Source organism: Anthonomus grandis, chromosome 8 (assembly GCF_022605725.1).
Source record: "Anthonomus grandis grandis chromosome 8, icAntGran1.3, whole genome shotgun sequence".
Classification (NCBI taxonomy): Eukaryota; Metazoa; Arthropoda; class Insecta; order Coleoptera; family Curculionidae; genus Anthonomus; species Anthonomus grandis.
Window position 1 is genome coordinate 26,645,158 of NC_065553.1, and position 25,804 is coordinate 26,670,961.

The 25,804-nt window shown below is 33.7% G+C and overlaps 3 protein-coding genes and 1 long non-coding RNA gene across 8 annotated transcripts in view; 3 read left to right on the forward strand and 1 right to left on the reverse strand.

Annotated features, from left to right (window-relative positions):
- LOC126739392 (E3 ubiquitin-protein ligase MYCBP2) overlaps window positions 1–25,804 on the reverse strand; it is a 714,511-nt gene that overhangs the window by 76,983 nt on the left and 611,724 nt on the right. The window lies entirely within an intron of this gene.
- Window positions 90–10,872, forward strand: LOC126739425 (uncharacterized). Its single transcript, XM_050445106.1, has 2 exons — window positions 90–823; window positions 9,608–10,872. Exon 2 carries the CDS (start codon window positions 9,914–9,916, stop codon window positions 10,817–10,819), a length of 906 nt encoding a protein of 301 aa, XP_050301063.1. The 5' UTR covers window positions 90–823; window positions 9,608–9,913; the 3' UTR covers window positions 10,820–10,872.
- Window positions 14,575–17,557, forward strand: LOC126739417 (uncharacterized). Of its 2 annotated transcripts, none has more exons than XR_007661615.1 (4): window positions 14,575–14,694; window positions 14,758–14,830; window positions 15,368–16,028; window positions 16,111–16,178. XR_007661615.1 is itself a non-coding variant. In XM_050445097.1 (4 exons), the coding sequence occupies exons 1-4, from the start codon at window positions 14,630–14,632 to the stop codon at window positions 16,987–16,989; spliced, it is 1,224 nt and encodes a 407-aa protein (XP_050301054.1). In that variant the 5' UTR covers window positions 14,581–14,629; the 3' UTR covers window positions 16,990–17,557. The 2 variants fall into 2 exon arrangements, 1 of the variants encoding a protein (XP_050301054.1); XM_050445097.1 differs by lacking the exon at window positions 16,111–16,178 and adding an exon at window positions 16,565–17,557 and having other exon boundaries at window positions 14,581–14,694.
- Window positions 23,176–23,899, forward strand: LOC126739437 (uncharacterized). Its single transcript, XR_007661618.1, has 2 exons — window positions 23,176–23,604; window positions 23,664–23,899. It is a non-coding gene; the product is annotated as an uncharacterized LOC126739437 (long non-coding RNA).

Below are 25,804 nucleotides of genomic sequence, written 5' to 3' on the forward strand. Positions count from 1 at the left end.
TCCAAAAAGAATATATGCCTTTACCTTCAGAAAATATGTGGCTGGAAATTGCTGAGAGATATGAAGAACTATGGAATATCCCCAATGGGCCCGTTCTCGATTTTTTTTTAATTTTACAAATCGAAAGAAAAACACCTATAAAGTAAATTCCCAAATTTTTAGATTTTTATTCCTACTTTTAACCCCTTAAAAAAATTAACAAAGTTGCTCCACGCGAAAACGGGGCGGAGCTTCGAGTGACGTCACGACGCAGTAGACGAGACGGTGCGACCGCGCCGCGGTATCGGGAGACGGCCAGAAACAGTGGAAATCGAATTAAAAAACGTGTTTGTTTAGTCTGTTGCGAGTATTCGTGTGGTGTTTTCTGTTCTGTAACTTTTTTTAATTTAATTTCTGGTGTACCATGAGTGACAAAAAAACTACGAGGAAATATTGTATTGTACCTGAGTGTCCTAATACCTCAAAAAATGCCCCTGAGAAACTATTTATAAACGTGCCTTCTGATCCTACAGCTAGGAAGGTTTGGCAAAAAGCTATGCGTCGAGAAGTTTTTGTTTCTGGTAAATCACACGTTTGTTGTTGTGAGGATCATTTTAATGTAAGTTAAAGTTTGCGATGATAACGCAGAATAAAAAATATTTTATATCTTTAACCTCTTTTAGGTAAAAGAAGACATAGAAAATTATATGTATTTAAAAACTATGAAAAAAGGTAATATTCTTATTAAGCCAAATGTAGTACCGAGATTTTTTGATTGCCAAAAAAGTCGAGTAACAGCACATAAAGCGAAACAGTCGAAGTTTTTACAAAAAAAAGAACAGCGGTCTATTGCACTGTTTCTCGCACAATGCCTAAATGTGGGTTCCAGGGTTATGATTATTAGCCTTTATTAGGGCACGCAAAGAAAACGCAGCTTTATATCGTTAAACCCAGCTTTAGTATTGAAAGATAAATCAATGTCATAATTGACAACTAATTTAATCTATAACCTCAATTCAAAAAAAATTAATACAAAGACAGTAATGCTCTGATACTTAAATTATAATTATGAAATTTAAAATTATAAGAAAGAAAATAAAGTAAAATTTAGCACTTAATACTTATTCAATTGTACATCTGATAATACCTCGCATATACGTATATACTCAGTTCCCAATTTCAAACCAAATCAGTGATGGTGGTTATATAAACAATTTTACTAAATTAAATTTAAAATCTGCGATCATTTCTACATATTAATTCAAAAAAATTATCTATAAATTGCGACGAACCGATAAATGAATACCTGAAGAACCAAGCCAAAAAGAAAAAGGGGCTACCTGAAATTCTGAGTCTCTCCGACTGGTAGCAGGGCCCACCTGATCTGAATGGGGCTCCTTTGTTGGCAGCTATACGTTTGGGTCAAAAGAGGCAGCAGCAGATCGACCAGTTAGGATGCTTCCAGAATGTCTAGCAGGTAGTGGAGGGCAATCGGTATTAGGTGTAGCCGATTGGAAGGAATGCAGGTTCCGGAGGTGATGATCCAAGCGACTTGATGTGGTAACACGTGGAGTAGCAAGTGAGGTGGAAGCAGTAACAATAAAAATGCAGCAAAAGCAGAAGCAGAGGATAAGCAGAAGGTACAGGAAGGCCTAAAAATGGGGACCACACATGAGGTTCGACATGGCTGTCAATTTTATGGCATTTTTGTGTGGGTAAGTAAGTTAAATTTTATAAAATTGCTCTCTAAAAAGTTGGATGCATTGATGTTCTTTTGAGTTAAACCGAAAAGCATGCAAATAAGAAATTAATTAGATGAAAAAAATAGGAAAATGACTTAGGCATGTAACATGTGCTAACTTACCGAAGATGGAATGTGGCCTTTTCTGGGGTTTATTTAACACAACAAAAACAAGGAGCCCTATAAACTCTTAGGCCTACTTAGAAAATCAGCAATTAAGCTATCCTAGCACATACTAGTAACTACAAAAAAAATTAGGCTAAGATAGGGTCTACCTTTTCACATCCGCATTAAGCGAAACTATCTGTCATACTCTAGAACCAGATAAAGAATGAATCTATTAAAAATAGGATTGTCAGTTCCCTCCAAATTTTAAGGAATGCATTTATCTGTCAAGTACCTAGGTGTTGACATGCTGGGTTTAACTACTGGGTACTATCTGGTACCAACATTGGTTTAAGTAATTTGCAACTATGGAGCAATCTATAACTTGAGGCCATGGTTTAGCAACAATAATTTACAAAAAAAAAACTGACAGACCAGATTGACATTAACATTCTTATCACTATTTATTTATTGATCCTTATGATTTGAACAAAATAAACAAATAGTTAATATGTGCTCAGTATTCATTAAAATCTAAAATAGGCCAAATTGACCTGCAAGGTAAAATCAATGCAAAATCAATGGCAGTTCCTAATTCTATTCAATCAACAAAACAATGAAACAATATCCCATATTATTATTTACTTTCCTCATCCAATAATGGTTTTCCTTGCGTTTCAGATCGGGTATGTTAGGAGGGACCATCTTAATGGTATCATATCTGTGTAGTATGTATATTTATGTATGATTTTTAAATAAATTATTTTATGAAACTATGGTTGCGATTTACTTTATCTTGGTAAAAAAAATTAGTAAATCAATTAATATATCTGTTGGAGATTAAACCTGTAACACACCCCTCCTTCCTGAAAAGGAAGTTTACCTGAAACTTGCAATGGAAATTCAATCCCTAATATAGAAAAACTAATCTAACTAAATAACTAATAAAAGAAATCCTAACTTGAAAATACTTAATATAATACAACATTATAAGAACCCTCAAAATAACTACAAAGAAACGAATCTATTATAATAATTAATTTACGCTGACTTATAACTTAGATACTAACATTAGATTTGATCTTGAACGTTATTATCAGGTGGATGTGCCTTTAAATCTTTAGCATGCCAAACTCCACGACAGCGGCCTGTCAAGTCCGAAACTTCGTAGGACCATGGAGAGAGAATTTTGCTGATCTTGTAGGGCCCAAGATATTTAGGCGCGAACTTTGAAGTAAAGTTTTTGGCAGCATTAGAGATAACATAATTTCTCTGCCATACCTCCTGACCAAGTTGAAAACGCTCATCGCGATGCCGTAAGTTATAACGCCTACTACGTTGCTCGCAAGCCCCTTTCAGTCTTTTCTGAACATCGACAAATACCTTTTCCAATGTTTTCGATCGCAAAGTTGGATCGGAATCATTAGGGTTAGATGGAGAAATTAAAGTCGGGGTGGGACACAGAAATCGAAGTTCTCTACCAAAAATTACAAAGTTTGGGGTTAGACCCGTAACTTCGTGTCTTGCTGATCGGATTGCACAACCTGCCTTAGCCAAAATTAGATCCCACGTCCTATGATCCTCATCAACATAGCTTGAGATTATGGTTTTTAGAACACGGTGGACACGCTCTACAGGGTTAGCCTGCGGGTGGTAATTAGCAGTATAACGTATTTGGATACCATACTCTTGCATTTTATTTTGGAAAGCCCCACTACGAAACTGAGGTCCATTGTCGGCAATGATTCTATCAGGGATTCCGTAAACCAAAAGTACATGGTCCTCGAGCCATTTTAATATACTGCTGGCGGTAGCCACTCGTAAAGGAAAGAAGAGAGGATACTTACTGAACAAATCATATACTGACAATACGAAGGAATATCCAGAACGAGAACGAGGCAAGGGACCCACAAGGTCTACACTGAGGATTTGCCAAGGTCTAGTCAGGGTTGGTTGTGGACTAAGAAGGTGGCCAGAAGAGACTTTTTGAAGAGGTTTAGTCCTTAAGCAAGTGTGACATCGGGCAATATACCTAGCTACGTCACACTTCATATTTGGCCAGTAATATTTCTGTGAAATACGGGAAAGAGTCTTAAACACTCCAAGATGACCACAGGTGGGAGGATCGTGATGTGCCTTTATGACATCAGATCGTTGATTTCGTGGTACAATCTGCAACCAAGCATCGTCAGGATTATCTAAAGCGGGGTATTTTGACTTAGTGCGCTTATAGAGCTTATTATTAGAAATACACCATAGTGGGTACTGAGATGGTTGCTCTTTAACGCATTTTAGCATGCGGGAATACCACTTGTCGATCAGGAAAGAAGAATCGTTCGTTGACATGTCATTCAGAGGTGCTACCTCATCTACCACTGGTACCGAACGAGATAATGCATCGGGGACGATGTTGTCTTTACCCTTACGATGAACTATGTCAAAATCGTACTGTTGTAGCCTTACAGCCCATCGAGCAATGCGACCAACAGGATCTTTGATTGAATTAAGCCACTTCAGACTATAGTGGTCAGTTACCACTGTAAAATGGCTACCTTCCACATATGGTCTGAGTTTTTCGATGGCGAAAATGACAGCCAAACATTCCTTTTCTGTTGTGCTATACCGACGCTCGTTTTTGGTAAGAGACCTACTTAGGAAACAAATAGCGTGCTCTTCGTCACCTTGAACCTGATAAAGGACAGCTCCAAGTCCAAAATCGGAAGCGTCACATTGGATAATAAAAGGAAGATCAAAATCTGGACATGATAAAACCGGTGCGCTGACCAGTTTCTCTTTAATAGTATTAAAAGCATTTTCACATTCAGGAGTCCATACAAATTTTACGTTCTTCATGGTCAATGAGGTCAAGGGAGATACTATCGTGGAAAAATTAGGGACAAACCTCCGATACCAAGATGCGAGTCCAACAATTCTTCTAATATCAGTAACAGTCTTGGGGGTTGGGATACGCAGAATAGCTTCAATCTTATCGGGGTCCACCAGTAGACCGGAAGAATTAACAATGTACCCCAAATATTTTAACTCGGGTTTACAAAAGGTACACTTCTCTCTGTTAAGAGTTAGACCTGCCTTAACGATCCTCTGTATGACCTCACGTAAAACACGAATATGTTCCTCGAACGACGGGGTGGAAATGATTACGTCGTCAAGATAGACGAAGACGTATGGCTCCAAGTCAACACCAATAACAGAATCGATCAGTCTTTGCCACACTGCAGGGGCATTAGTCAACCCAAAGGGCATACGGGTAAATTGGAAAAGTCCTCTAGTAGGGACTGTAAATGCAGTAAGAGGGCGAGATTCTGGTGCAATAGGTATTTGCCAATACGCGGACTTAATATCCAACGTACTAAGGAACTTGGCATCTCTTAATTTATCTAAAGTGGCAGAAACAAAAGGTATGGGATAACTGTCTTTGATGGTTACACGATTTAAAGCGCGATAATCGACACAAAAACGCCATTCGCCAGTTTTTTTCTTAACCATTACTATTGGAGATGACCAGGGTGAAATAGATGGTTCCACAATACCATTGGCAATCATTTGTTCCAATTCAGTATTGACATCCTTTTGAAGGGCACGGGAAAGAGGATAATAGCGCTGTTTGATAGGTGCTGAATTTGTCCTGATTTCTAGCTTGACCAAATTAGTACAACCCAATGTTGAACTCATGTTGGAAAAGACATCCTCGATAAGTCGGTCGAGAGTTTCTTTTTGTGTTGGAGTCAGAGTATCAACGGATTGAATTGCGGCAGTTTCGTGACAGTAGTATGGAGCAACATCTTTGAAATGCCATTCCCCAGTGTTAAGGTCAGGTATGATCCCCATACGAGTCCAAAAATCAATACCTAAGATCAAGGAATGGGGTAGGGAGGGAACAACCAAAACATCCATAAGGACTACGCGAGTGCGAAGCCTCATAGGTAAGGTCACAATTCCTTTTATTGAACATTGTTGTCCATTGGCTACAGTGCACTCAGTGGCCCCAGATTGTTTAAGGTTGCAATAAGTAGACAAAACAGACCATCCGGCAGAACCAATAATAGTTCGAGATGCTCCACTATCAAGTAAACCTAATAGTGATTTTCCAAAAATGTCTATGTGCAGATAAGGACGCTCATCACCTTTGGCATGTGCCAAGACGAAATCAAGGACGGCAGAAGTACGAACATGTTTGGATAGACTAATAGCCGATTGCGATTCAAAAGATAGGCAAGAGGGACGGCCTATGCTCTTGCCGATGTCTCGTTTTTTGAGCATGTTGGACAAGTCTTTGCACTAACGTCTCTCTTTCCGCATCGGAAACAAAAGAACGTTTTGGGCTTAGAACATTTACGAAAACGATGTCCGCTGTCACCGCAATTCCAGCAGGTTACAACAGAAGAAACTGCATCTATAGAAGTTGAATAGGCCGAATGATTATTAGGAATAATCGGCTTAACATCACTAGGCTCTGAATAAGACTCAATTGACGCTACGTGATGACTGGGTTTTCTGTAGGCAAGTTCAGGTTCTAATAGCTGTCTAATGTTTGTGGGGGGTGGGACAAATCTCTGCACTCTGGCTTCGGTCTCTTCAATTGCTCGACTTAACCTAGTCAACTCGTGAAGATCATGGATTTCATGGGTAGCAAGCCTACTTTGAATATAAGGAAGTAAATTTCGACGAATAAGGTTAAGTTTGACTGATTCGGAGGGACTTTCTGAAAGTTTTCGAAATAGACTCTCCATTGCGACAATAAACGTAAGGACGCGTTCTTGTGATCCTTGGGTGCGCCTACGTATTTCATCCCACAAACCATATTCATAGTCATAAGGCCGAAAGGAATCTTTCAATTTAGTTACTAAATCATCCCAACTGGCAAATTTATTGGTACGATACCAAAGAAGGGCATCGCCAGTAAACAACTCTGGTGCAGACCGGAGTAACTGCTCCTTAAGTACACCTCGAGATAAACGTATTTCCTCAACTCTCTCTAGAAAGTCGTTAACACTAGTCTGTCTATTAAACTTAATATTCCATCGAAACACATCATGTGTATGGTATGAGGGATGCGATAGTTGTCTCGGCTCACGCCCGTAAGTTCGATTCGATGTGTCCGTCGGAGAAAAATTTACTTCTTCCAATTGACGAACTAAGTCGTTGATTGGTATGGACTGGGACAAGTTGTCTCCATGAGCAGTGGAGTTTGCTGGAGGAGATGCATGAACCACGGGGGATCCAAAACGAACCTGTGATTGACGACTCATTGATTGAGACTCATTTGCTGAACTCACTGGATAACAGTTAATTTGACTTACAGGAGGTTGTGATATAGGATTCGAAGATATTGAGGACTTTGCATTAAGTTCATTGCCGGAAGACTGAAAGACTCTGGATCCGTCGCGCTGCATGAAACGACCATAGGAAGGTCTTGACTCAGATGTACTTGACGTTCTCTGCTGAGGATTAAAATAAGGACAACTGCTTTGAGCAAGCTCCAATAAATCCTGGAGTGGAAGTCTAGACTGTTGTGTCAAAGACGGATTGGAAGTAGTCCCATAGGGTACTGCATCGCTATGAGATTCAATCTGAGGCAACTCCCTATTAATAGCTGAATGTGCAAAGGACGTAGAAGTACCAGACTGGAAATTATTCAAATTGTTCGACTGCTCTGCAACCTCGCATTGTGAAGTCGATGCGGCAGCAACATTGGAATTAACACGTTCCGCTTCAAGTTCTTCAACAGGTGTAGATTCCTCATCACTCAAAACAATTAAGTCATTTGAAACTACTAAGTTGTCTCCTGTATTTAAGGATTCATGGGATTCGTGAGATGGAGTGGCTCCTGTTAGGGTAATGGCTGGTGGTTTGTTGGCATAAGAGCAAGAAGGCATGATACCTTGAGAAGCAAGATTAAGATCACCAAAAAGTTTAGTGCATGAACTTACAATCTCATTTTTTAAAACCGACTCTACTTCTGACACAGCATGGACTCGATTGATACGCTGGTACAAATGCAACAAGAGGGTATTAATCCGTTTGGATTCTCCATCACAATAATCCTTTCCGAGAGTCTTAATATCCCGTTCAATAGATATTAATTTACTGCGACAAAGGCAAAGCTCACTATCTGTGTCGAAGGCAGTGGAACTAGGAGGATCAATGTGTTTCTCTCGTTCCAACCGCAAGGACTCACGAAGACTGGTCCGTTTTTGAGCGAAAGAACCGGTTAATGGGAGACCTCGAATGTGTAACTCATATTTTAGTTCCTCACCACCTAGATAATTAACATCCATTTCAAATGTCAAAATAGAGGGACAAAAAAAATATATATATTTATAGAAATATTATATATAATTTAATAACGTTAATTAAATAAATAAGCTAAAACAAAAATTAAAAGGAAAATATGATTAAGTATCCAAAGGACACTCCCACCCTTTCCTAAGAAAAAAAAATTTAAAAAAAAAGGAATCAAAGTCCAACAGCAAATACACTACGTATAAGAGCAGTTAAGACTATAGTTATATTTATCATTCAGACCTACTAATAAGAAGTAAGAATAGTCAGGTACTTCAAAAAAATAAATAAATAAATTTAAAAAAAAACAAAAGAAGTCTTAAAAATCAATCAAAGGTAATACCAGTAAATAAGCTTATGATACACACTTACTACACACTTACTACAGTACTGCGCATGAACAGATTTAAAAAAAAATCAAAGAAAAAAAATATAAAAAAAAACAAAATATTTAAAAACTTTTCGATTATGTTAATCACTCATAATTACTTCAACAAATGGATGTTCGCATTAAAAAAATTACATAATCAAAGTTCCAACAATTTATCTAAAGCAAATCAAACTATAATAAAAGAAAATGAAAAAGAAAATATATATCTCTATGATACTTTATAAAGTACTACTTCTTCTCGACAATACCTCTATTCAAGAATTTAAAAAAAAATGTTTTTCCTTTCCTTTCCTTTTCCTTTCCCTTTCTTTTTTCACCTTCACACCACCCTGTAATCCTATAACACTTGAATCATTTATCCTTCCCTACAACACCTGAAGATATTTCCTTGGTTTTTGGTAATTGGTCACCAACCTAAATAAAATTTGATAATTCTCTTTTTTTTTTTAAAATGAGAAGAAACACTGAACTGATGAAAACGTCAAAAAAAATAAGAATGGTAAAGTCAACCTTCTAAAACAACTAATCAAAATTAACTGCTAATGTTTAATATAATCAAAAGTCATTAGAAAAAGAAAAATTGGTAAAGCATGAACTGACACGTTAGGCGCCAAATTTATTGCACTGTTTCTCGCACAATGCCTAAATGTGGGTTCCAGGGTTATGATTATTAGCCTTTATTAGGGCACGCAAAGAAAACGCAGCTTTATATCGTTAAACCCAGCTTTAGTATTGAAAGATAAATCAATGTCATAATTGACAACTAATTTAATCTATAACCTCAATTCAAAAAAAATTAATACAAAGACAGTAATGCTCTGATACTTAAATTATAATTATGAAATTTAAAATTATAAGAAAGAAAATAAAGTAAAATTTAGCACTTAATACTTATTCAATTGTACATCTGATAATACCTCGCATATACGTATATACTCAGTTCCCAATTTCAAACCAAATCAGTGATGGTGGTTATATAAACAATTTTACTAAATTAAATTTAAAATCTGCGATCATTTCTACATATTAATTCAAAAAAATTATCTATAAATTGCGACGAACCGATAAATGAATACCTACTAGAACAGGTCTTTGATTCATAGTTTACTACTTCCTGGGACTTCTGCTGAAATCGAGGATGTTGAGCAAGAAGATAACGTGACAAGCGAAACAGAACCGAAACAAAAAGATGTAGGCATTCAAGTTTTATTTAAGGTAGAAAGTCGCAGCAAGGGAATTCAATGTATGCCAGATGATTTGGTGCCAGTGGAAAAAGAGAAGAAAAAAAGACAATGTGCATTTAAGCAAAATGATTCGAAGATAATGCGGTTTGCTGAAAAAAATAATTCTATCTCTATTTCCACTAGCGGCTCTACGTCCACATTTAGCTAAGTATGTCGGATTCTGACAATACGCAATATATGGAAAATATGGACTTTTCAGAAGAAATACGAAAAAGATCTACGTTTTTAATAGAAAGAAATCCAAAACTTTATATAGGTATTCCTAGCCATTCATTGTTTATTGTAAATATTCTAGCGCAAAAATGTAAATTAGATAGATTAGATATTTTTTTAACTTTCAAAAAGATAAAACTAAATTTATCCTATAGAATATTAGCTGACGATTTTGGCATACAAGTTGCTAGGGTATGTAATATTATTCAAAAAACTATACCTTTATTAGCAGGTTACCTTTATCCATTTGTGCAATTTAAATCATTAAATGATGTCCAAGAAAAACTTCCTATTCCCTTTAGGCATAGATATAAAAACGTTCAATGTATTATTGACTGTTTTGAAATATCGATACAAAAACCAAGCAACCCAATACTACAGTCTCTTTCATGGTCAGAATATAAAGGTTGTAACGCTATGAAATATTTAATAGCATGTACACCAAATAGTTTTATTTCTTACATTTCTAGTGGCTTTGGTGGTAGAACTACTGATAAAATGATAGTTGAAGAATCAACTTTTTTGGCAAAATTAGATCCAGGGGCTCAAGTAATGGCCGACAGAGGGTTTAAGCATCTCGAAAATCAACTTTTAGCCAATAATAATCAACTGGTTAGACCACCATCTGTTTCATCAAGTCAAAAAAGTTCGAAGAATGAAGTTACAGAATCAAACAGAATTGCAAGCTTAAGAATACATGTTGAACGAGTGATTTCTCGAATAAGGGAATTTTCCATTCTTCAACCTCATGCTAGTGTTCATTTAAGTTTAGTTAAATATTTAGATTTAATAGTGCAAATAGTTTGTGGAATTATTAATTTACAAGATTATTTAGTGAAATAAGTACACAGAGTAATATTTTACATTATTTTATTAAAAATGTTTTCCAACCAAAATTTATTCAGTTGTTTTATTACAGATTTCACAAGTTTTTCATCAAAATCACAATGTTTAATTGTAATTTTTTTTGATTTTTCAAAATTGGGATGTGAGATGACAAAAATTTCATGCGCTCTATTACTAAGATACATTTGTATCTGAATTTGATACAAGTATTTTTTCTTAATATTTCCGTCGGAATCTATGTAATTTAAACATGATTTTTCGGTTGTTGGACTTTTAATTTCAACTACAGATGTACTATTTATAGCATCAGGAGAGGCACCTATTAGAGGATTTTCTTGAGAAAGAAATATTCCTGCTTTCGAGAATTTTTGCCCCATTTGGTTTTCCAATACTTTTAAAATGTCACTTTCCAGATTTAATCCCCTCTTCATTGCTTTTGTTTGAAAAAGTTTTGCCCCTAAAATGCTTTCGACTAAACATCCATCTAAAACTCGACATCTGGTCACAGCATAAGCCTTTGATGCAGTAATTCGCCCATATCTCATTTCCTGCCAAATATTGCTCTCATTCTGTTTTCTAGTATCTTTTTCTACATCTAAAATTAACTGATTTTTCATTTCTGTTTTAATAAATTCAACAAAGCATGTTGAGCTTATTTCTGCTTGTAATGAATTTTTGTATGAAATTGCTAAGCTATGGATTGAAAGATCCGAATATTTATCAATGTTTTCATATCGCATTAAGGTATTTTCAATTTTCTGCCTTTTAGCGGTATATATATATTCTTGTAGTACCGAATCATTATACACCGCTTTAATTTCTTTTCCAAAATCAGATGATGAAATAAATTTTTTTGTTATCGGAGCAGATGATAACTTTGACTTTTTCCAATAACATACTTTTTCTGTTGGAGAAGGTTCTTCACTACGTCGATGCAACCACATCAAAAATGCTACTTCATGTTTACATCCTCCTTCTGACGCTGCACAGCCCTGACATTTTGCTTCCACTACTTCTTTTTCATTAGTGTTAATAACACAGAACACGTCGTAATTTTTTGACTTTATTTTATGTTCTGGGGTAATTTTAGCTTTTAGTTCACAAAGTACTCCTTGCTGTTTGACTTGTACATATCCAATGGCATTATCACCATAGTCTTTTCTACCAGACCTGAAATTAATGGTTTTCCTATCAAATCGGAAGATTTATTTTAAATAAATAAATAAATAAATATTATTGTCTTTATTAGTACCAAAAATGTACATAGGCGAAGTCTAGCCAAAGCTAATCTACCTAACCCAATACACTTATTACAAAATAAATTATTTTAAATACGTAGATAGCAATCTAATAAATTATCCAAAAAGAAATAATTATAATAATAACAATAAATAAATATAGTTTAAAATAACACGCTTTTAGAGCATATCAAACTAAAAAGTAAAAAATAATTTTTAATATAAGCTGAAAACAATAATAAACGGAAAATACTAGTATTAAGGTGAAAAAGCGTGGGGCGCTTTGTGCCATATTTTTTTTTTCATATATCGAGCAACCCACTCTTTTTTCACATTAATACTAGTATTTATGTGAAAAAAGCGCAGTATAGTCGCCAGCGCCAAACTTTCCAAGTTATTTTGTTATCTTACTTAAAATGAGACGCCCGGTACCTATCACTCTTTACTCTATTATTTTTACCTATTACTATAGTGGTATATTATACCTATAACTTGACTACTTACCTTATCAATTTTATTCCACGCATTTCTGAACTTATAAAGTCTTTATTTTTATTAAAATAATCCAGCACCATGAACATATCTACTTCTGGCAAATTCCCAGAATCTGCCTTTATGAAGCCTCTTTCGACTGAAAACATTGCACAAAACTCCACTAATCAAAACAATAGTTTAACTAATAATAATAGTGTTTTATTACATTCAGGCATCAAACAAAATAGACCTTTTTTTATAGCGGCGAACTAGATAATAACAAATAATAACATCAAAAACACTAAAATGTCCGACTCAAATGCGTTCTCGACTAGAATCTAGGGACAGAAAATTCTACTTTGATTTCGGCAATTTTCAGCAGCGTTCGTGGCTATCGTTTTGATGCATGCCTAGCGGTGTTGCCAGATTTAATTTTCTTGGTGGTTTGGTTTCGTCTTCAGTTATTGGCGATTGGTGGCTAAGACGTATTTTTGAGGTTAAATGGTAAAAAGTAAAAATTCCAAGTCATACCTATTTTATTAACAAAATTCTTTGTTCTTGTTTAAGGTTCGTTAATTAATTAATAACCTGCGTAATTAAAATTTTTTGATCGTAATCAGTGAATACTCAAATAACATTAAAAAGGTTTCTACCTAGTGACTTGTGACAATATGAATATGGACAAAACATTCATTTGTGGTGATTGCAAGAAAACTTTTTCAACTCGTTCTAACTTATTTGCTCATGTGAAGAAATTTCATCCAGGTTAGTTTATCAAAATATGGAGAAGGTCAAAACGGGGTACTCGTTAATGAAGTAAATTTTAATCCCCAAGAAGCTTCTTGTTTTTATAAACTTTTTTAGTTATTATTTTAGCTTTTTAGACATTGTTATTGTTAATAATTTTAAAATACAAAATATAAATTTATATACTAGTTGAAAATTATAAAATAAAACAATATTTTTGTTTGTTTTAGACAAACTTGAAACTATCAAGCCCAAGAAAACATATATGTACAAATGTGTTACATGTGGAAAGAATTTTAATCATATACACAATTTAAAATATCACCAGTCCAAAGTGAAACATCCTGCAATAATAAGTAACATTGGCGAAGCAAAAACAAGAAAAACTTATCGTTGTGCATTGTGTTTACATACTGCTTCAAAATTAGAATTAATTGATCATTATCAATCATCCCATGACATCAAAATGGAGAAGAAGCTACTAGAATTTAACACTATTCAGGAATTTGAGTTATGGAAAATGGATATTGAAAAATATACGAAATCATCATATGTCAAAGAACATGGTACTTATAAAAGTAAATCTTTTACTAGGACTACATTTGTGTGTCAAAGATCTGGGTGCTATAAGAGCAAAGGAAAGGGTGAAAGACACTTAAAACTCCAGGGGACTAATAAAATAAATGCTTTTTGTCCCGCTGCAATAAAATTAACTGAGACACAGGACAAATGTAAAATAGAATTTTTAGAAACACACCTTGGCCATGAACATGACTTAGGGAATTTATTTCTTTCCAAATTGGATAAAGAAACAATAGCAGCTAAACTTGCAGCAAAAATACCAATGACTGCTATCTTAGATGAAGTAAGAGACTCTGTAGCAAGCGAAGATCTAGAACGTTTACATCTATTAACACGTAAAGATTTGTACAACATAGAACAGCAATATAACTTAAGTTCAACAGCTGTAAGACACAAAAGTGATGCAGTAAGTGTACAAGCCTGGGTGAATGAAGTTAAAGAGAATGGATGTGTTTTGTTGTATAAACCACAGGGTGAAATTATAGATTTGTATGATTTAAAGGAAAATGATTTTATGTTGGTTATCATGAATGAAGGTCAAAACCAAATGCTAAGAAAGTATAGACAAGATTGTATTTGCATCGACTCAACACATGGACTTAATGCTTATGGGTTTGAACTCCATACTTTGTTAGTACTAAATGAGATGAGGGAAGGATTTCCATGCTGTTTTTGTATTACAAACAGGTCAGATGTGGAAGCTATGAAAATATTTTTTTCTGCTATTAGAAAAAAAATTGATTTTGCTATTCAACCCAGAGTATTTATGTCGGATATGGCTGATTCATACTACAATGCCTGGATTCAGGTGATGGAAGCTGCTACTTTTAGGTATATACACCTCATTTGTTTTCTTTAGTATTTAAATTGATGGGTTTATGTTTTAATTTGTAGGTTGTACTGTACGTGGCATGTAGATCGGGCTTGGAGAAAAAACTTAAGCAAGATTAATTCTAAAGAAAAAAGGGTAAATACTTAATTTTACATTTTTATAATAAAAAAAAAATTTAAATTCTGCTATACCACAGTGTTTTCCCCATCATCTTCATTTTATCATTTTTTTTAAAAAATATTGAAAAATAGAGAAGAATCTCTACTAAAAGAATTAGCAATTATCATTGTAAGACGCCATATTGGATTTTGCAAAATCAAACAGTTCATAAAAGGGAGGCCACACTTTATTTTTGTGTCAAATTTCAACCTTCTAGGTCTAATCCTTGCATACATAGGAGAATTTTTTTTTTAATTTTTGGGTGCTATAATATGATCTAAAATGAGGTTTAAAAAAAGGCAACCCTTTAGGGGAGAAGAATGGGGAAAGCAAAATAGTTAACTGTACCCAAAAAATTATTGCATTACCTAGATTTTGTCTATAAGTTCTAATACAAAAATGCCTTTTTTTTAAATGGACATATTTCTTTTCAAGCAATACATTTTTGTGGATATGTAGATAATATGTATGTCAACCATTAGTCATTATATAATACAATGTAATTATTTGAAGGACATTATCTACAAGCAGTTACGTACCTTAATGCAAGAAACGGACGAAAAGGCATTTGATGCAATGCTTGCCAGTTTTTTGGAATTATTGCTAACCGATCCAGAGACACAGGAATTCTATGAATATTTCCTTAAATATTATACAAATATTTCAAAATGTTGGGCCTATTGTCATAGAATGAAAAGTGGTCTAAATACCAACATGCACATAGAGCGCATGCACAGAACAATAAAATACATATATTTAAATGGAAAACATACAAAACGACTGGACAAAGCTATATCTGCTATATTAAAATTTGTCAGAGATAAACTTTTTGATCAAGTTATTATCACAAACAAAGGAAAGCTTTGTTCTAAAATTAATAGTATTAGGTCAAGGCATATAAAAAGCAACAGTTTAAGTTTTGAATCTATACTACCCCATGAAGAAGGTTGGCAAATATTTTCATCAACTTCCAAGGATTTTTATTACATTCATGAAGAAAACAAAAATTGCCAATGCAAACTAATTTGTACTGATTGCAATATATGCTTTCACAGATTCTCGTGTACTTGCCTCGATTCAAGTATTAAATGGAATATGTGTAAACATGTTCATTTATTGTCAAAATATCTCAAGACCCTTCCTTTTGCTGAAGAAGATATATTTGAAAATTCAGGTAATTTTGCTTATTCAACATTATTTTAAATCTAATTATTATTAGTTTGATATAAATAATAACCGTATCTTTTTTTATACAGCCAACATTTCAACAAACCATTAGGTACTGATGAATGAAATGGTATATTAAAGTCTGTCATGATAATAGGTCTGTTTTTTTTTTGTTTGTTTTTTTGGTTTGGTAATCATCATATAGTATGAAAATATTTTTCCTGTACAAAATGGTGAATAGTTTTAACTTTATTATATATATTTATACTATTGGGTCCAATGCTTAGCAAGGTATATTTATTGACTAAGACTGAATGTAATAGTTAATGATTGATTTTTAAGCACATTAGCTGGCCCATATGGCTATCTTAAAATTAGTTAAAGATTTACCCTTTACAGTTTGTACAAGTAGTACTTAATAAACACTCTGTATAGTACGTGTTTGTGTTTTAGATAGATGTATTGGGTGTATGTGCATATAATTTTTTTAAAATTTTATAACAATAATCATTATTTTTTAAGAAATTAATTTATATATTTCAGATTCAACACAGGAATTACAAATTGATTTAGAAAGAGGGGATATTCAAGAATCAACATCTGCCCTAGCTACAAGCCTTGTACCCCAAAGTAATGTCCAGAGCTCTTTAATTTCAAGGAAAGAAAAAATTAAGACCGAAATTTTGGATATATTGAATATTTTGGAAAGGGTCGATTCTCATGCAGAAATAGATGTTATTCAAAAAGCTTTATGTCCAATTAAACCAACACTAGCTGCCTTGAAACAGCCAGTAATAGTATCTTTACCCCAGACAAAAGAAAAAGTTAATGAGAACAAAAACATAACTCCTCAAAGAAGATTTTTTCCTACCAAAAAGCAGAAAAAAGTTCTACAAAAAAACAAAAAACCAGTTCCTTCTGAAGCGAATTCTATATCTCTTCAACTTTTAAATAAAAATATACCCTAAAAACTTACATTTGAATAATGTTATGAAGTTTTAAAATATACTTTATCGCAACAATTAGAACATTTGATGTGAAAATGTTACCAAGTCTCGCATATATTTGCGAATAAAAAAGGATTTTTTTAAAGATTCCTCATTTTTTTTCTAAAGAAGAAGTTTCAAAATGTGTGCTTGGCGAAATTTGAGATCTCGTTCTCTTTTTAGCCAGCAAGTATAAGCCAAACTTGGCTTAATTTTTAGATGAAATGTTTTTGTTTTGATTTCAGATATTTTTGCAAGGTTTTATAAAATCAACGTACATTTTTTTTTATTTAAGTAGGTACCTACCTAGTTATTTTTTCTTTTTCTTCAGAAATATCTTGAATTTTCTCGTTAGTTCTGCCCTAAACCAGACCTGACTACAAAATTTCAGCTCCCTAAGTAATTGGGAAAATTAAAATCATTAAAGAGGGGTGGTGAAGGAGGTTAGAAGGGAAATTTTTTTGATTTTTTTCGTTGGTTATTCTCTAAACCTAAGCTGTCTACAGAATTTGAGCTCTTTAAGTCATTTGGAAGTGCCTTAACATTTTGATGATCCTAAGTGAGTGAGTCAATCAGTCAGCGTCAAAAAAGTGAAATTTCGTAAATTAATATTTTATAACTAAAATAGTAAGGCGTATGAAATTCTATTCTCACAGCTGAGCCTAATGATTTCTTGCTATAAAAAAAATTGTATCTGTATAATTAATCCAATGTATGTATACAATAGTGTAGTCTTTAATGTATATCAAACTTAAACAGTTAATTTCTGTGTTTTATTTAATAAAAACTCGTTTGTTTTTTTTTTGTTTGCTTTTTAACCATGTGACCCTATAGGTAATATACAATTTTCTATTTCTACGGAAAGATCATTGTTTAAAAATAAAATAATTAGAATTGTAAGGGTAATACCACAAGTCACCCTTATTTCTTATTCATATTTTATTTGGCTGTAAATGCCACCAAGTTTTTTATTTTCTTATCTTATTTGTTATTTTATGTTATTTATCTGTTTAAATCCATCAGTTTTCTAAACCCAGTATAGGGAGGTAAGCACAAAAATTAAGTTTTTGTTGATACAACCGAAATTTTAGTATTAGTTTATTTTACTTTTAATGTACACATATTAATTGAATAAATGCTTTGTTTGAAAAATAAATACTTGTTTGTGCTAAATTAAAAGAAATAATACACATTCAAATCAGGAAAATATACTGACGTTTTTGAACACGTTTGGCAACCACGTAAAATATTCCTTAAGGTTAAGCGAAGAAAGCCCAAGAGCGCATGCAGAATCAAAGTAGAATTTTCTGTCCCTAGATTCTAGTTTCGGGGTCGGCCGCCCGCAGAGAGCTGCTGCGCCGTGACGTCAAAAATGGAGGGAGCGGCTTTTACGGATATTCAATATTTAACGTCGAATATCTAAAGATTGAATATACATAGAAAGCTGAAATTTTTACAGTTTATTTAGGATGTTAAGTGTTGTTGAATTCTATGAAAAAAATTGCGAAAAAAAAAAGTCGGCAACAAGTCCATTGTCTAGGTAGTATAGATGGTAAACATATGCGAGTCCAAGATCCACCGAAATGTGGCTCTACTTTTATAATTATTATAAATCATAAAATTCGATCATCTTAATGGCAATCGCTGATGCCGATTCTTTTTTAACTGCAATATAAGTGGGTGATTTTGGAAGAAACAGCGATGGTGCAGTATTTAAAAATTCCCAGATTGGTTTGGCTACTTAATGAAAATAAATTGAATATTCCACTGGCAAGATCACTTCTTGGAGATAATAGTGATCCTTTTCCAATCTTTTTCGTTGCAGATTAAGCATTTGCGTTAAGACAAGAAATAATGAAGCCATATCCACAAAGAACCTTAAATAATGACGGAAGAATTTTTAGCTATCGCCTTTCAAGAGCGAGAAAAATTGTTGAGTGCGCCTACCCTGTTCTAAATTTAGAGTGTTTCATACACCAATAACATGCAATGTTGATAAAACTGAAAATATTGTAAAAGCTGCATGTGTTCTACACAACTTTATCTGAAAACACGATGGAGTCTTTGCTTCATCGGATACTTCCATGCAATTACCCCAAAACCTTATAAATATCACAATTATGTGGTCGACCAATAATCGCAGCAGTTCAATTAAGGAATAGATTATGCCAATATTTTGTAAAACCAGAAGTGGCTTTACCATGGCAAAATATAGTATGTGTTTAATTTAAAATGTTCAATTAATATGTATTCGCACTAAATAACTAATAAAATATTTTTACAATACTCACCTGTACATTTTACTTCAATAGCCACCTGCTGCCAAGCTAATTCCTTGGCGTTTCTATTAGAATACTTCTCCAACTTATAATTATAAAGAACCTCATGTTTTTCAATCACTAACACAAACATCACATTAAATTCTTCGTCGTCTTTCATTTTGTTTTCATATATGTTTGGTCAAATTATTAAATAATATAACTGGAAACACGAAACAAAATATAGAACAGAACCTATTTCATGCAACAAGTTTCAACGAGATTTGCTTCTCCATGACGTCACATAAAATGCATTTCGCCGATGAATTCCTATAGTTATAGTTATTCCTATAGATAGTGTGTTGTTATTTTATGAAATATATTTCATGTTTCTTGTTTCACGTTTCATGTTTCTTTGATGTGTGGCCCGTCTTTGGAGCTTCTATTTCAAATTCATTTTTTGGTAACACGTAACACTCGCATGCATTGTATTTTATAGCTTTTTAATTACCAATATATCCAAGAAAGAGTCCCTCTATCGAGCATGCTTTGGTTTTAACGAAATGAACGATTTTTTTCGACATTTCAACCTACTGTAACGATTTTAACAGCGACAATTATACCGATTATTTTCCGTTATTTGCGAATAAACCAGAGGGTGCGACGGCGATGGAGCGAGCGGCGGGCAGAGTTCGCGACACCTCGGGGACACACTTTGAAATTTGGCGAATGTTCTGGAACAGTGCAAACGGCACAGATAGCACCTAAACTACAATACATATAGAACATAGCACTAGCCTTAGCCACATTTAAGAGAATGATTAGGGGAGGTGTTTACTATCGTGTTCCTGTAATATGTGGTGGTTTGTCGTTATAGCTAAGCAATTCTTTCAGTTAAAATACTTCTGTAACTACAATACAGTTGAGGTAAAATGAAAATCCTTCAGTCTGCCTCCACTTATTTATTCAACATTTAGTTAGCTTAAAATTCCCTACATGTTTCGGATACAGCGGTGTCCATCATCAGGGGGTACTAAAAGGAAATAGTTCCGAACAAAACACAGACACAAAAAAAACATAAAAAATTAATATAAGGTACACTTATAAATGTTTAAAATTGGTAACAGGCACACGCCCCAGGGTTTGATTACACATCAAAAACCCTCTATTTCTATTGTTTTCAATTTTAATTTTTTATTTGTTTACATTCTGTTGTTGACGAGCACCGTAGGTGACATCTAAGGGAGAAGTTCTAAAAGTGCCATGGTACCTGATGTTGTGTTACTACAATTTTTTTTTTTTGAAAAAGCAAGTAAAGCTGTGGAGAAGGAAAGCAACGGATAAGTACTATACAGGGTGTTTCAGAACTATGGGATCAAACTTCTGGGGGTTGTTCAGTGCAACAGAAGAATCCATTTGAGTATAGGAACCCATGTCCGGAAATGCGTCACTACGCTACTACGGCCCTAAGACGCGTTAAAATTTATAAAAAACATTAATTACCCAAATAGGATCTGCTGCATTTATTTTTACCTTTTGTACATGATACCATAACAACAATTGTTTAAAATCAACGCTTATCAATGTCAATTCTCAATGCCATGTTTAAAAATTTTATAGCTTACAATTTTTAAACATTTATTGCTAATGTAAAACTTTACCAATCAAGAATTGGCGGATATGCATTTGGCATACGGAGCAACAAACTGCAATGCACGAGCAGCATCGCGGTTGTATCATGAACGTTATCCCGAACGACAGCATCCTGGATACAAAAAGTTTATTGCGGTTCATCGGCGGCTCGCTGAGACAGGCATGTTTAAGACCAAGATGCATGATACTGGTGTTGTTCGAACCGTAAGAACGGTCGAATTTGAAGAAGAGGTGCTTCAGCGAGTTGCCGATGAACCATCAAATAGCACACGTGACATAGCTAAGAATATGAATACGAGTAACGCTTCTGTCTGGCGGGTACTACACGAGCAACAACATCATCCTTACCACTTCCAGAAATTTCAAGGTATGACTGCAGCCGATTATCATCCTAGAGTTCAATTTTGTCGATGGCTTCTGGATCACATCATTGCACAACCAAATTTTTTACGATATGTTTTGTGGACCGATGAAGCCTCTTTCACAAGAGACGGTATTTTTAATAATAGGAATAGCCATGTTTGGGACGAAGAAAATCCCTATGCAATTTTTCCAAGAAAACATCAGAATCGTTGGTCTGTCAACGTATGGGCAGGCATTGTTGATGATTATTTAATTGGGCCATAGCTTCTACCGGAACGGTTAACAGGACCTATTTATCTGCGTTTCTTGGAGGAAGTTCTCCCAGAACTCCTTGAAAATGTTCCACTAAACGTTAGACAGCAAATGTGGTTTGTTGGCCTCCTAGGTCATCCGATTTAACGTCGCTCGATTTTTTCTTGTGGGGACATGTAAAGTCTTTAGTCTATGAAACACCAGTAGAATCAGAGCTAGACTTAATTGGACGAATAACAGCAGCATTTGAAATCATTCAAAACGAGGATCAAATTTTTAGTGTAGTCCGCCGAAATCATGTGCGGCGTTTAGGTAATTATAATATTTTTTCTAAATTTAAACGCGTCTTAGGGCTGTAGTGGAGTAGTGACACATTTCCGGACATGGGTTCCTATACTCAAATGGATTCTACTGTTGCACTGAACAACCCCTAGAAGTTTGATCCCATAGTTCTGAAAGACCCTGTATAAAAGAAATTGTAAAGGGTAAGAACGATGTATTAAGAGATTATGAAGAGATAAGACACAGTGAGTTGAAAAAGTGAGTACAAGAATGATGTACTTGATCATTAATACAGTAATGGTGGTTGTTATGTGTAGCTTTATTTATTTCGAGTATTTCCAACAGATCAAGTTTGTTGCTTTTCGGCAGAACTGTAAAAGCTTTAAGTCAGTAGCTGGACTAAAACTGTGGTTGCTAGTATAAACATGTCTTGTAAAGTTAGATTTGATGGGCTGTAGGGCAAATATTTCGGTTCTTGCTCTTCTCAATCTCCCTACAATGTTCATTGATACGTGTAGAAAACCTTCTATCGGTCTGTCCAATGTAAAATGCATTGCAATTCTCACTCGGGCACCCATTTTGTCCTTACAGCTGATAACAAAGGATCTTGATGTATGTTTAGCTTGAAAGCTAGTATTGATGTTATGTGAATTAAAAATATTTTTGATTTGGTATGAAACCGTACCCCAAAAGGGGGTACGGTTTCATAGATTATCATTTATCATTTCATAGTTCATTGATTATCAGATTTTTATTTAAATGTTTATTACTGTGTCTTAATTCTTCATAGTCTCCTAGCTTTCCTTCTCCACAGTGTACGAATCATTATGTTAACCGCGCCATCTAATATGTTCTCTATGAACCTTCTGCTTTCCTCTTGTAATAAAAAAATTGTAGTAACAAACCATCAGGTACCATGGCACTTTTAGAACTTCTTCCATAGATATCACCTACAGTGCTTGTCAACAACAGAATGTAAACAAATAAAAACAAAAAATTTAAATTGAAAACAATAGTAATAGAGGGTTTTTGATATGCAATCAAACCCTGGGGCGTGTGCCTGTTACCAATTTTAAACCTTTGTAAGTGTACCTTATATTAATTTTTTAAGTTTTTTCTATGTCTGTTTGTCTTTTGTTCGGAACTATTTGTTTTTTGTACCCCCTGATGATGGACACCACTGTGTCCATAACATGTAGGGAATTTTAAGCTAAATAACTAAATCTTTAATAAATAAGTGGAGGGAGACTGAAGGATTTTCATTTTACCTTAACCCACGACTCCACTACAAGTATAAACTATTTCTTCACAATACAGTTGGTTATTTTTAGAACGAATTCACACTTTGATTTAGCTAATCCTTCATTTATCTTGTCATGCTTAGAAATGTGATCTAAAGCATTATACCAACAACATACGATTGCATTAAAGGTTAAGTGTGATGTGTCATTATTGGACTATATCATTACAAAAATAAATTTGGTAATCTCTTAATCTCCTACTGGTGCAACTACAAAATTGAACCGATAAGAAGCTGATAACAAATTTGCCCACACTTAACAACAGGAGAACTTACTGCTTTGCTCGCACTACATGGATTTTTTGTTAAAATACTGATTGATGAGTGCATTTTAAAACCCTATCAATAATCGAAATAAATTAATAACAAGTATATATATAAGAAGTAGTCTGAAACGTGAATCCTTATTTATAGTAAATATGCTCAACAAAGTACTGATTTTAAGTTTACTTTTGGCCTGTGCCATTTGGCAAACACACGGTGATGTCGGTGAGTTAATTTCAAGAACAATTTACATTTGTAAGCAAATATTTTATTAAATTTTATAGTGTGTCCAGAGGCAATTGATAAACAATCAATTTATCTTCCTGACCCAGAAGACTGTCGCAGCTTTTACGAATGTTCAAATTCTGTTCCGATAAAAGTCACTTGTCCTGAAAATACTTACTATAATATTGAAAAGAAAGTATGTGATTACAAAAGAAACGTCGATTGTGGTGATAGACCTATTAAAAATTAAAACAAATAAAGGTATAAGTTCTTTAATAAATGGTTCCAAACAAAATTTTATTAGTTTTTGCTTTAAACCTTTTTTGTTGATATTAGAAACTCTTCTGCTGATCCGAGTACTGTCTACTTTTGTGACCAGCACATCTATAACTGGTGTTAGTATTATAATGAACTTTTTAAATTTAGGTATAATATTTTAGCATTTTACTTGGGTATTATAACTATGATTATAAGTTTTTAATTTTGTGTTTTCTTCAATCATTTTTTTACGGCAATATCTGGAAGTTTATACTAATATTGGGATTTTGTATATTTTAGGATATTTATATAAACATTTTGAATGTCTCAAAAAGAAAACTATAATCACAAATTATATTTTTTTATTTTTCTTTTTAACAAAATACAGGGACGTGGATAACTATTTGCGAGATTTTAGTTTATTTGAAACAGAAACAAATTAGTTTGTAGATGTAAAGTTCTTAAGAAATGCTTTTCAAAACTTCGATTGTGACAATAATTTTTTTATACATCATACGAATGTAAGAAGCATACGATAGTTTTTCTCCTCATTAGAAGTTATGCTTGATAGTTTTCGTTATTTGTAATATGTTGTGGTTTTAACAGAAACATTGAAATTAGCGAACAAGGATTTACATAATATGAAATATTTTTCAGGGAGAAATTATTCACAATGCTGGTACAAGTATGTATGTACGAGAAACTTTAAATTTAAATTCTGAGATTATTGATATAGGTAGTACAAGATCAATAGCAATAAATATTTTCGGCCAAAATAGATAAATTTCTTTAACCGCTATACAGGGTGTCCGGAAAAAGGAGGCCAATCCGCCGGCCACATATAGGGTGGACAAAAATAATGCGACTTTTGTTATGCCATTTTTTAATTGGGCGCTCGGTATTCAATATACAGGGCGTCAAAATGGGAAATATAAAATCATTTTTTTGAAGTAAGTCGAGTGTTTCATAAGATATTTAATTAAAATTTGGTGTGAGGGGGTTTTTTAGAACGATAAATTGAAATCCGTTCACGGATTCGCGGATAGAGGGCGCCACCTGCGGATATGTACTCTGCGGATATATACTCTAGATAGAGTACCTTAATAATAAAGAATTTCAAATGTAACAGCAGAAATAATGAAGACGGAACTGAGGCTAAGTGTATCCACTACAGAATTGAGACGAAGATGTCGACGTTGTGTTAGAAATGGTGGTTCTCATTTCGAGCATGAGAGTAATTAATTCTTGTCAATACATGTAAATAATTTTTGTTTGTGCATTTTGTTAATTAGTCATATGTATTTTTTGTTAAGAGAACATTCGCGTTTTTTAATTAAATTACTTTCATATTTACAATTTGAACACCAATTTTTTACTACATTACAAAAAAATGCTTCTTCCTTTATTTTTTCACAAAAAAGTTATAATTATTAAAATCATGTTTAAAAATGTAATACTTATTAATTTATTTCATTTACTTATAGGTAAAAATCATAAAAGATGAGTTTGTCTGTTACGGGGCAACGCAAAGCTACTAAAGAGCAGCAACAACAACAAAAATTAAATTTTAAAAACTGAACCACATGTCTATACTGCTGTCAGTAAAAAAGAAGCAGCATTTTCTGTTGGACTGTGATATAACATTAAAAAAAATAAAGATAAAGGAAGTTTTTGAAAATATTTGAACACTATATAGGGTTAAATATGTTTAAAATGATCTCCCCTATCACCCCCTTTCATATATACGTCTCTAAACCAAACACCCTGTATATACCCTTTTCTTATTCTAAGGACACACTACCTAATATCAGAATATAGAAAAGTGAATTTTAGCTCCCAAAACTGAAACTAAATACCTATGTATTACAATTAATTCGCTTCTTAAATAATCCAATCTATCCAATATCCATATTAGTAAAATAATTTAAATCTCTATCCAATA

Excerpts from the sequence above, each read along its gene's own strand:
- LOC126739425 (XM_050445106.1), top strand. The coding sequence starts at position 9,914 with ATGTCGGATTCTGACAATACGCAATATATGGAAAATATGGACTTTTCA.
- LOC126739417 (XM_050445097.1), top strand. The coding sequence starts at position 14,630 with ATGTCGGATATGGCTGATTCATACTACAATGCCTGGATTCAGGTGATG. Across the intron at positions 14,695-14,757 it reads ATGGAAGCTGCTACTTTTAG|GTTGTACTGTACGTGGCATG; the intron begins GTATATACACCT and ends TTTAATTTGTAG. Across the intron at positions 16,029-16,564 it reads AGATATATTTGAAAATTCAG|ATTCAACACAGGAATTACAA; the intron begins GTAATTTTGCTT and ends TATATATTTCAG.